This window comes from Asparagus officinalis, chromosome 1 (assembly GCF_001876935.1).
Source record: "Asparagus officinalis chromosome 1, Aspof.V1, whole genome shotgun sequence".
NCBI classification, from domain to species: domain Eukaryota; kingdom Viridiplantae; phylum Streptophyta; class Magnoliopsida; order Asparagales; family Asparagaceae; genus Asparagus; species Asparagus officinalis.
In genome coordinates this window covers 26,743,217-26,755,629 of record NC_033794.1, presented here as the reverse complement: position 1 = coordinate 26,755,629, position 12,413 = coordinate 26,743,217, and the positions used below count along the sequence as shown (strand labels likewise).

The window sequence follows — 12,413 nt, the reverse complement described above, 5'->3', positions numbered from 1 at the left end:
AAAACACTGATCATCTTTGAGTATTTGATACCACAGAGGTCTTATTACGAAAAAACAACCAAATATTCCTAGTGTGGTATAACCGAGATCTCATTACAGGATAAACAACCACATTGAGCATTCATAACTAATAAACAATACTTTATTATATGTTATTACACTTTCATCAATTCAACGTGTGTCAAGTATCCTGACAATGCATGTCAATACAATATAAACTACGTGTACGTGCACATATCTTGGTGTGCATGTCAATAAAAATCTAGTATTCACTAACACCTCAGGTGTTTAACAACTTATAAGGATCATTATGCAACATAACAAGATAAAGAAAATTCCCGAAAAACAGAATACAGGGAAGAAAACATGCACTTGCTAATTATCAGACTGGCGGACGACCGTAATATAGCGGCGGTCGACCGCATCGTGTTTCAGAGGCTGCCTAGGACTCTGCCTGGCACGCGGTCAACCGCCGCTTATGCGTGGTTGATCGGTACACGAACAAAAGCCTGTTCTGTTCTGTGCAGGTTTTGAATCATTGTGTTCATGCATGTTTTTGCGAACAAAACTTGTTTAATTCGTACTAAAATATATGTAGAACATTGTAAACATCAAATCAACTTCTCTTGGAAAATATTAACATGCGAAACATAGATAATTGCATAATAAGTCATAAATAAACTCTTAAACATGCACGAAACATTAATACGAAGATTAAATCATCTAAACTCTGTTAAATAACGTCATTAATCATTTTTAGATCTTAAAAAAACTTCTGAAATTTCTTTAACATAAAAAGACCTAGTCTTTATATATATAATACAAACGATGTTCTTTTTATACACAAAACAATTAATTAGGCTCTATAAAGCACATTAAAATCTCATTAAAAACTCATTAAAAACTGATTAAAAACTCATTAAAAACTCTTTAAACAGGGAGAGAGATTATCAGAGATGAAATTCACTTGAGACTTGATGCAAAACGTGAAAGATGGAATTTCAATGCAGATGTCCAAGTCACAAATCGAAATCCCATTTTAAAAGCTCTTATTTTCTCTCAAAAATCAAATTAGGATTTTGTAAAATTGTTTGGTGGCTGCTAGGGTTTCAAAAGTACGAAAGAAAACTAAAAATCTCATGAATATGTGATATATATAATAGAGAAAATGAATATGGGTCGTAAATACCCGAAACCAAGTCAAAATAGGAAAATCAATGTTCAGGTTTCGCGATCAACCGTGGCGGTCGACCGGACGACGGTCAATTGCAATGGTCAACTGGGCTGGAAATTTCTAGTTTTCTTAGATTTTCAATCTTTTGGCCATTGTGCATGTTTCGACACGTTTCTTTCTCATTCACTGACTTGTTTATACTCAAAATACCTGTTAGAGTACTCATACACCATATAATGATATTTATCTTAATAAATATCCACTTATTATAATTAATCACATAATAATTTAATTTATCAATCATTAACTCAAATTTTCAAATTTTCCTAGGGTTTACACCCTACAACCACAAAGCTTCCTTCACAGCTTTAGTCAATACCATATACCCTGCCTCCGTAGTGGAAAGAGCCACTGTACACTGAAGTACGCATCTCCAACACACTGATGTTCCTGCTAGTGTGAACATATATCCAGTAGTAGATCGGCGCTTATCAAGATCCCCAACATAATCCGAATCCACATATCCAACACAATCCTGCCTATTTCTCCCATTTTTCTCAAATACCAAACCAACATCCATGATATCTTTGATATACCATAGGATCCACTTCACGGCCTCCCAATGACCCTTTCCGGGATCGTGCATGTACATAGACACCATGTTCACGGCATGTGATAGATTTGTCCTTGTACATACCATAGCATACATCAAGCTACCCACAACATTGGCATATGGAACTTTAGACATGTATTCATGGTTCTCAACTGAAACATGTGACATCTTAGCTGATAGCTTAATGTGGGGAGTTAACGGAGTACTCACCGCCTTGGTATTACCATCAAAATTAAATTTCTTCAGTATTTTTTGCAAGTAGCTCTTCTAAGTCAACTTCAACCTCTCCTTCACCCTGTCTCTCTTAATTTTCATACCTAATATCTTCTTTTCTTCTCTAAGGTCCTTCATCTCAAATTTGAATGACAACTCCTTTTTTAACTTCCTAATAGATGAAGTATTCTTGGAAGTAATGAGCATATCGTCAATATATAACATCAAATAAATATACTCACCATTCTGTAGCTTGTGCATGTACACACACGTGTCATATGGGCTCCTCGTGTACCCTTGGCTAATCATGAAACTGTCGAATCTCTTGTACCATTGTCGTGGTGATTGCTTCAATGCATAAAGAGATTTTTTTAGTTTACATGCTAAATCTTCATTGCCTGCAGCTCTAAAACCCATCAGTTGTGATATATAGATCTCCTCTTCTAAATCTCTATGTAGAAAGGCTGTTTTCACATTCATCTGGACCAAATCCAAATTCAGCTATGCCACCAATGCCAATAATATTCTTATCGATGAATGCTTCAAAACAGGTGAGAATACCTAGTTGTAATCAATGCTCTCAAGTTGGGTATACCCTTTGGCAACCAATCTGGCTTTGTATCAAATGTCCCTATCAGAAGATCCTTCTTTCTTCGTATATACCCAATTGCATCCAATTGCTTTCTTACCCTTTGGTAATTTTACAAGTTCCCAAGTATCATTCTTTTGAAGAGAATGCATCTCCTCCTCCATAGCTTTCCTCTACCTGATTGAATCAGAGCTTGACTCTGATTCCTTATATGTAGAAGGAACCAAATTATCAATGACCTCCACTGACAAAGCATATGCAATCATCACATCATCATATCTAGCTGGTTGACAAATGATTCTTCTTAGTTTATTAGCTGCAATGGACTCCTGAACATGACCATATTCCTGAGTCTCAATATTCACTGTATCCTCCACCTGCCTATCTATCATATCTCTTCCCAGTGCTACCTCTATAAGAGTCTCAATAGATATAATGCTATTTGAAGTCTGTAGAGTCACATCATTCTCCACCTCCTGCGATACCCCATTAGTCTGGCCTTCCTCCACCTGCTGAGGGACCTAAGGCCTCATCATATGAGCCTCATCAAAAGTAATATCTCTGCTAATGATTATCTTCTTATCTTTTAGATCCCACAACTTGAAGTCTTTAACTCTATCTCTAAAACCCACAAAGACTGCTTTTCTTGCTCTTGGATTCAGTTTCCCATCATTCTCATGATAGTAAGCTGGACACCCAAATATTCAATCAAATCATAATCACTAGCCACTGTATCAAACCATACCTCCATAGGAGTTTTTCCATGTATTGCAGTACACGACAACCTATTCACAAGATGACTTACATAAACCAATGCCTCGGCCCAAAAGGATCTAGCTAATCCACTCTGTGAGAGCATACAACACAACTTCTCTAGCAAGGTACGGTTCAATCTCTCAGCCATCCCATTTTGTTGCGGTATCTCCCTAACTGTGAAATGACGCCTAATGCCATGATCCCAACAAAACTATAAAAATAGATCACTCTTGTACTCATCACTATTATCAGAACGGAGTACTTTTACTTTTCTACCTGTTTGCAGCTCCATTATCTTTTTCCATTCCACAAAGATATCTAAGACCTCATGTCTATGCTTCATGGTATATACCTAATTCCCCATGAAATAATCATCAATGAAAGTGACAAAATAATTGGCCCCACAAAGAGAAGTGTTTTGAAAGGACCCCAAACATCTGTGTGAACATAATCTAATATACCTTGGGTGTTATGAATCGCGGTGCCGAATTTCACTTTTGTCTTCTTCCTAAGTATGCAATGTTCACACAACTCCATCTTCTAGGTCTTTGCACCCTTCAATAGCCCCAGTTTTGCTAATATATGTAGAGACTTATCACTAGTGTGTCCCAATCTCATGCGCATAGACGGGTAGTATCCTCCTCTGTGATAATAGAAGCTGCCAGACCTTCTGTTACTGTCTTGCCCTTCAAGTAGTAAGATTGTTTTTCCTGACACCTCTCATCACCATCATGGACCCCTTGGTGACCTTCAAAGTTACATTCTCCATGATCACCTTATAACATGATGCCTCCAAAGTTCCAAGTAAAATGATATTCTTCGTCAATTGAGGAACGAATCTTACTTCATTTAACTCCCTAGTCATACTGTCACACATCCTGATTCGAACTATTCCAATACCACCAATAAGACATACTTGATCATTTCCCATTAACACAACATTCCCTCTCTCCAACTCCTCAAAGCTAGAGAACCAATCCCTCCTAGGACAATTGTGGTATGTAACACCTGAATAGAGTCTACAAAACAAACTGACGGTAATACTGGGCATGAATAAACTGAAGAATCTGAATCTGAATTGTCACCACTAGCTTTGGCAATATTCACCTCTGAAGTCTGAACGACTTTCCCTTTGTTCTTCCCGGCTCTATCTTTCAACTTTGGACATTTATTTTTTCAATGACCATACTCTTTGCAAAAAGCACATTGATTCCTACCCACACTTCTATGACCACCTTGTGGCTTCGATTTTGAGCGATTAAATGGATGGGGTTTGAGACTATGGCCTCTCACTACCAATGTATCTCCCGATGCCTTCTCGGAGGGTTCGTCATCACTCTTCCTCAACTCATAATTCACCAATATTGAGGTCACCTCCTTATAACTAACAGTGGTCCTACCATTAATTATTATAAGGATAAAGATACCATAATCATCCTCTGGTAACAAACACAATAACAACATCACCTTGGCTTCATCCTCTACCATGATATCCACATTGGCCATATCTGATAGAAATTTTGTGAAGTTATTAACATGTTCTCTAATGGAAACTCCCATTTTCATCTTGAGTTGGTAAAACCTCTTCTTTAAATGAAACCAATTCTCAATGCTCTTCGTTAAATACTTGTCATTGAGTGTTTCCCACAACCGTTTTGCCGATGTTTCATATGACATCATAAATCCAATCCGACATCAAACACGATCTAATAACCCCACATGCTCTACTATTTATTTTTTTTCAAACCTTATCTTCCATATCATCGGGTTTCTCTTGTAATCCAAGAGTCTCCTCCAAATTTTGAGCATCCAATGCATCCATCACTTGACACCTCTACAAACAAAAAATTATCTTGCCATCAAAATTTTGAACATTAATTTTTGTATTAGCAATGCACAAACCTTGTATCGCCTTGGTTAGGGATGATCCAGATGTACTTGCTTCGGTCATGTTGATAATCCAACCTTCAAACGAGAATCTGCACCAAATCCTCTTGTAGAAGCCCTAGCTTTCTCCTCCAAGTTGAACTCTAAGCCAACCTTGAGCTCTGATATCACTTATTGTGCGCAGCTGAATCGAAGGACACGAACAAGATAGGAGAACAAATCAACAATCAAATACAAGCACCACACAATAAGACACCAAATTTTACGTGGTTCGGCAATGTGCCTACGTCCACGGGGTAAGGAGGATGAAGATTTCACTAATAGAGAGAGAGAAAGTACAAATAGGGTTTACAATCACTCAATAATCTCACAAAATAACCCTCAAACAAAACTCTCAAATCCCTCACAAATTCTCCCTTTCTAAGTGCTCAAACAATGCTCAAATCTCAGCTCTTAATCTCTCACATTACCCTAGAAAACGTCATGTTCCTATTTATATCAAATAGGAATCCAAAACCAAATGGGAAAGCCGACCATGCCCATAACCGCGATCCGGTCGACCGAGAGTATGCCCATGGTCAACCGGCCAGAGGGTCAATTTTTGACCCTGTAAATTCCACAACATTCGGTCGACAACATAGGCTTGGCCGGTCGATCGACCCGAACAGTGTTTTCTGAACACTGTAATGTGCATGATTCGGTCGACCAGACTCAAGCTCACGGTCGACTGACCTGCAACCAAAAACGCAGTCTTCGTTTTTCCTGATCCTCGTCGCCATTTCTTCATGGAGATTCTTTCAGTCTCACTTTGAACATAATGGATGGCTAAATAATTTATATGATCTCATTCATTCCAAGGGAGGATTCCTTAGTACAACAAATTAAAGGATTACTTGGCAATCCTTGTTTTCAGCTGCCTGTTGGTGCATCTGGCATGCACGGAATAACAGAGTTTTTAACAAGGTAACACCTACTATCAAAGTGTTATTAACTCCACAGTTTATTTTATCAATGAATGGACATGCTCTTCATAAGGCAAAGCTGCAAAGGTTCTTAAGCTAGCATCGGAAGGACAAGAACTTTTAACTATTCCAATCTCTAGCAATCCAGAGAGAATGCATGAAGTGCAGGAAGTGCAAGAAGTAGAGAGGTGCAAGAAGAAGAAGCGGCAAGGAAACCTCTTGCATAAATTTGACAGACCAAGCCTATTTCTACTTTGCAATTACTTTTGTAACTATTCAATTTCTTTTGAAACTGCTCGAAGCATATAAACAGTTGTATACTTCTGTTTTGTTGGGAATATTGTCAGACTTTCCTTTCTCCCTCTTATGGTCATGTGGCTGGCTTTGATCTATCTTTATATCAATGTTGTGGTGAATGACAATTAGGGTCCTCTCATCACCCTCATTGATGTAACTATAGAGAAGGTCTCATGTTTCATTTGAGAGAAAGAATATGTTTCTACTATTATTCCTGTAGGACGCTGTACTCTCGTATCCCTACTCTTATATGTGAATAAAATGAACGCTGACTTTTCCTTGTTTTTCTGCTCAATAAATAAATAAATAAAAACACCTCCACAATTATTTACAAATGTAGAGGAAATAATAAAATTTCTTTCAATTGCATCTACTGAAACCATGCATCAAGAATTGTAATGCTGTTCTTAACCAAAGTTAAAAAAAAAAAAAATAAACAGGAAAAAAGGAAAAAAGATAAAGAAAAAAACGCGATATATATATTAAACAAACAAATGAAATTCTCACATTTCTCTCCTGCATCTCCACAACCTCCGCCGCAGCAATTAAAAGACTCGTGTTAATAGTGTTACTACTTTCATTTGAAAAAGGATTAATTCCCAATCTGAGTGAAGTTTCAAACTAATATATTTGTAGCATTTACTTTTTACCAATGTTGAAAATAACGATAACGCATAACGTAACGCTTACCTCCGGTTAAGTTACAATAGCGATAACGCATAACGTAACGTAGGTTAAATGATTTATTATTATTTAAATAATTTATAGATATATAACATTCAAAATAAAAAAATATGAATAATCATCGCAATTCTCATAAGTCATAAGTTTTAATAAATCCTACAAAATGAGCCATCCTCCACTAAATAAGGCCCTCATAGGCTCATACTACTAAAATACTAAGTCGTCCTCCTCCAGAATGATGTTTGCATCTTCAGGATCATAATCCTCAACCGGTACATCTTCAGTAGCGACCTCTTTTCCTCTTTGTACTGAGGAAGCTGCAAAAATAATTTTAACTAGAAAATCAAAGATTCATTCAAATAAGGCAACAACCAAACTTTGAAAGTTTTTAAAAAGCTTACAACTATTAACCCTCTGTTTCTTTGTCTGCAGAACATCTTCCAATGTCTCTTCCCCGATGGCTAGATTACTAATTGCAGCAACATCAAGATGCTCTCTATCTCCATCATCACCATCAAGCCAAGTGTCAAATCATGGAAGACAAGGATCCTCCTCCTCCACGATCCACTCGTCATCGGTAGAAGCCTCCTCCAATAGAATTGGATCTAACTTCCGCGCCTTCCTCCTCATATTTCTCTCCCTTAACTTGATGTTATACATGACATAAACAAGAGAGTTGAGGCGCTCCTGCTCTAGACGACATCTCTTCTTAGAGTGAACCTTCACGAAATGATAATGACATGTATTATGAGGCTACAAAATTATATGAGTAGATATGTTAATTTAAATTATTAAATTGGTATTTTCTTTACTTGCTCAAAAGTACTCCAGTTGCGTTCACATCCAGATGAACTAGTAGTGAGAGAAAGAATACGAACTGCAAATCGCTGTAATGAAGGAGTCTCATCACCAAATCTCTCCCACCAATAGGCTATCAATTTTAAAATGTAGACATAAAAAATCAATATAATATGACAACATGACACTATAATCACTATACTTGTCAAATTAAATTTCAAATTCAAAATACCTGGAGTACGAAAAGCAAGGGTCCTCAAAGCCATCTCTGATCCAAACTCTCCTAACCTCTCTTTATAAGCATCTAGCTCATAGTCGGCTTGTGCTCTTTCATCAACATTAGGGATCATGCGAGCCATGCACTCGATAAGTCCCTTCCTCACCTCTGGGTTCTTGCTAAACTTATCCCCGTAAAAGTACTTAGGATTAAGATAGTAAGCAGCAGCATGAATAGGACGATGCATCATTCCCGACCACCTCTTATCAACTAGTTTCCAATAAGGCATGTATTTTCTTTCAATTCCACCACATGCATCTGCAATTTTCTCTTTTGCACTATCCATCATCTCATAAAGTAATGGCATAGAGGGCCTAACATCGGAATCCACCTCTCGGAGGACATGCACAAGTGGAAGTGTTGTAATGAAGCAAAACATCACTCGTCCCCAAAATGACCTGCAATAAAGAATTGTGTTCCTCACTTTCACTCCATTTGGCTTCTTTGCCCAAGTGCTTCTTGTTTGGTGGAAAATTGCAAAGAAAATAACAAAGAAAATTGATTTGTATTCCTTTGATTCTGATTACAATTTGATTACAAAAGAGAGGAGAACGAAATTGGTTCTTCCTCTTTGTTTAAAACTGGGTTCTTCACGGTGGCGATGGAGTGCCTCCCTCGAATGCTCGCGTCGAGTTTGCTCTCCGTTGACTATCCGCACGTCTTGATTCACTGGAACAATGTCTTCTCCTCACGATTTGACGTTGTGGAGAACTTGCGTGGCAAGTTTGAGAACTCAGAACGAGTTTAGAAGAACTCTGTAAAAGAGTTGATTTGAACTGAAGATCGGTTAATAAGCCAAGGCTAGAGGCTCCCTGTTGCTGAAGTTGAAGATGATCTTCGTTGGAAGATGATGCCGATCTCCTCAAAAGCCTGTCTCCAGTGGTCGATCCAAGCCAAGAAAATCCAAAACCGACCCTTAACTTAGTTGAGTTTGTTCGCTTTTATAGGGGGATAAGAGGTTGTAACTGCCCTCTAAATCCGCTCCTAAGTGGGCGAAAATCCCTCAGAACGTGGGATAACGGTTTTGAGGCCGTTCGGCTTGTGTTTGAACAAGTCAAAACACCCAATCTGGCGTTCAGAGCCCAACTTCGCCTCTTAGAATTGAGACGCGAAGTTGGGTGTTGGCTGAACATTGATGAACGCGAGGGTCACTCGTGTTTTGGTTTGTTGTAGCTTAGAAAGCAGTGAGCAATAGAGTAGTAGATAGTTTTTATTTCAAAGCATTCAATTTCTCACTCCTGAAAATTAAGCATTTTATCTCTCGTACTTGTGCTTTCTGGAGCAATGTTGAAAATAACGATAACGCATAACGTAACGCTTACCTCCGGTTAAGTTACAATAGCGATAACGCATAACGTAACGTAGGTTAAATAATTTATTATTATTTAAATAATTTATTATTATTTAAATAATTTATAGATATATAACATTCAAAATAAATCAGAAATTTTTAATTTTTAATAATTTCAGCAATTTATAGTAGATTCCGTAATATAATATTGTTTTTTTCTGTTGTAATTCTTTACCAGGATCTGATTAATTATTATGTATATTGAGAAACTATAGCTGAATCTGCAATTCTTCACTACAAATAGCCAGAATCAAACTCGAGACCTCTCTTGGACTGGGTCAAAGGAATTAGTACTCTCTTGGACGTAAAAGAGGCCTAGACACAGTTAATCAATATTTCACAGTTAATCACATCTTCAACAATCAACAGAAGATGATATCGTGGAGGCCTGGAGGGTTTCTTCAGAAAATAGCAAAAAAAGGAGGAAAAAAAAGAAAATCTAGGAAAAAAAATAAAAATAATACCTGACGGGATATCCAGTTGCAGTGGAGGGTTTCGAACGCTTGCGAGATCCAGTTGCAAGGGAGGGCTTCAAACTCGTGCTGGAGGGCTTCGAACGCCTGCGGAAAGGCTTCGATCGAGTGCTGGAGGGCTTCGATCGCGTGTGGGCGAGCTTCGAACGCCTGCGGGAGAGCTTCGAACGCTTGCGGGACGCCTGCGAGAGAGCTTCGATCTCGTGCTGGAGAGCTTCGATCGCGTGCTGAAATGGAGGAGACGGGAGATCAGAAGGGGGATTCGCTGGTGTTCAAGAGAAATGGGGGCGACGGGTTAGTTTAGGCCCTCTAGGGTTTTGTTAACAAGTAAGTAAATCAAATCACAGCCGTTCTTTTTTTTTAAAGCAATCTAAACCGTTGATAAAATAACCTAAGTTACTAAACGTTACAGTGTTACGTTACATAACCTACGTTATAGGGAAAATAACGTACGTTATTTTGTTCTTGCGTTATATTCAAACGTTATGTAACGTTAAGCTTGCGTTACGTTACGTTATGCGTTATTTTGCGTTACGAAACGCGTTATTTTCAACACTGCTTTTTACAATCAATTAATAGGATAGTTGGTCTTGGTAAGAAATGTTTCTTATCGGGTTTAGAGTCAATAATAAAATATTAAAATGTGAACCTAAAACTAGATGGTGATTCTTAGGTTTGTTTGGTAACCCAACAAAATAAGGCTAGGTTCAAATCTAGACTAGGTTTAGTGCATTTTGTGCTCAGTAAAATTGGAGTAGAATTTGTCTAATTTTTCTTTGTTTATCTTTAGCTTCTTAACGAAGCCAGAATTTGTCCACCTCCTATCCAGGACCAATCCAAGCTTGGTTAAAAAGTAAAACGAGGCTGATCTGATTTTTATGAGGTTGCCAAACAGAGCTAGGGGCTGTTTGGTTCGTTTTTTTCACTTTCTAAAAATGATTTTTCTTCACTTTCCTAAAAAGTGTTTCTTGTGTGAGTTTTGCTACAGGGACCCAAAATATGGGACCAATAGAGGGGACAAGTGAGGTGTTCCCCTCCCATTGGATAATGAGTTGGCTATCATTAATGATGGCCAACTCATTATCCAATAGGAGGGGGACACCTCACTTGTCCCCTCTATTGGTCCCATATTTTGGGTCCTTGAGGAATTTTTCTTCTTGTGTTTGTTTCGCCAAAAAATATAGGGTGAAAGTACTTTCCACCATTTTTCTTAGTTTGATTAAACTTAAAAAAAGAAGAAAACAATTGATGTGTGAATAGATTCACTCATTTTCTAGTGTTTGGTTCAAACTAAAAAAATCAAGAAAACTTGATTGTGGTCACCATGGTAAGATTACCACCCATCATCATAGTTGTGCATATAAACATGAAAATTGTGAACAAAATCAATTATCTTATGATCACAAGTGAATCAAATGATGAACAACAGATTAGCACATGAAACCAAAGGTCGACGATAGCTGACCAACAAAATACGCATACGAAGAGTTGAAACCAAAGCCGAGAGAAGTTTAAAACCTGCACAAAATTGAAAATAAGGCCAAGCATCAACTGAAACCAAAGGCCAACCAAGAGCTGAAACCAAGGCCGAGAGCAGTTTAAAACCTACACAGAATTGAAACAAAGGCCAAACATCAACTGAAACCAAAGGCCAAACATCAACTGAAACCAAAGGCCAACCATAGCTGACCAACCAAAGGCCAACCGAGAGTTGAAACTTGTGCCGAGAGCAGGTTAAACCATGCACAAAATTGAAACAAAGGCTAAGAGATGAAGCCAAAGGCCAACCAAAGGACACATCTAAAACCAAACTGAAACCAGAGCTGACCAACCAAAGGCCAACCAGAGGCCAAGTAGCAACTGACACCCAATATATGAAACCAAAACCAACTTTGGCCAAACCAAGTTTGAAAATATTCAAAACTGAACCAAGGCTAAAACCAACTCGAGAGAAACCAAGACTCGAACAACCCAAGATTGAAATCAAACCAAAGTTTAACAAAATTTATAGAAAATATTCTCAGAAAAGACCATTTTCTTCATTATCTGCATTGCCATGAAGTTTATAATAGCAATGTTGGCTGTATTTATTACCCCGCCAATTGATTACTAATATAAACTTTGGTTGCATACATTATATATCCGTCCATCATCATAGCAAAATATTACATTACCATATGCAGTTCTAGTAGTATGTTAGTTCTAGTTGAGCCCCTGTTAGTTCTAGTGGCTCTCGTATTAGTTCTAGCTGATGTCATGTTAGTTCTAACTTCCAGCTAGCATTATTTCTAATATAAGCGTTAATTCTAATGGTATGTTAGTTCTAATTGAGCCACTGT

The 12,413-nt window shown here is 37.8% G+C and overlaps 1 protein-coding gene across 1 annotated transcript; it reads right to left on the bottom strand.

Moving 5' to 3' along the window:
- On the bottom strand, nucleotides 7,707–8,697 carry LOC109832445. Its single transcript, XM_020399805.1, has 3 exons — nucleotides 8,206–8,697; nucleotides 7,988–8,106; nucleotides 7,707–7,895 (listed from the first exon to the last, which is right to left on the bottom strand). The coding sequence occupies exons 1-3, from the start codon at nucleotides 8,627–8,629 to the stop codon at nucleotides 7,707–7,709; spliced, it is 732 nt and encodes a 243-aa protein (XP_020255394.1). The 5' UTR covers nucleotides 8,630–8,697.

What these genes read in the sequence shown, in the direction of transcription:
- LOC109832445 (XM_020399805.1), bottom strand. Translation starts at nt 8,629, where the DNA reads ATGTTTTGCTTCATTACAACACTTCCACTTGTGCATGTCCTCCGAGAG. An exon ending in CCTTGCTTTTCGTACTCCAG is followed by an intron (nt 8,107 to 8,205) that starts GTATTTTGAATT and finishes TAAAATTGATAG; the next exon opens with CCTATTGGTGGGAGAGATTT. An exon ending in ACTGGAGTACTTTTGAGCAA is followed by an intron (nt 7,896 to 7,987) that starts GTAAAGAAAATA and finishes CATTTCGTGAAG; the next exon opens with GTTCACTCTAAGAAGAGATG.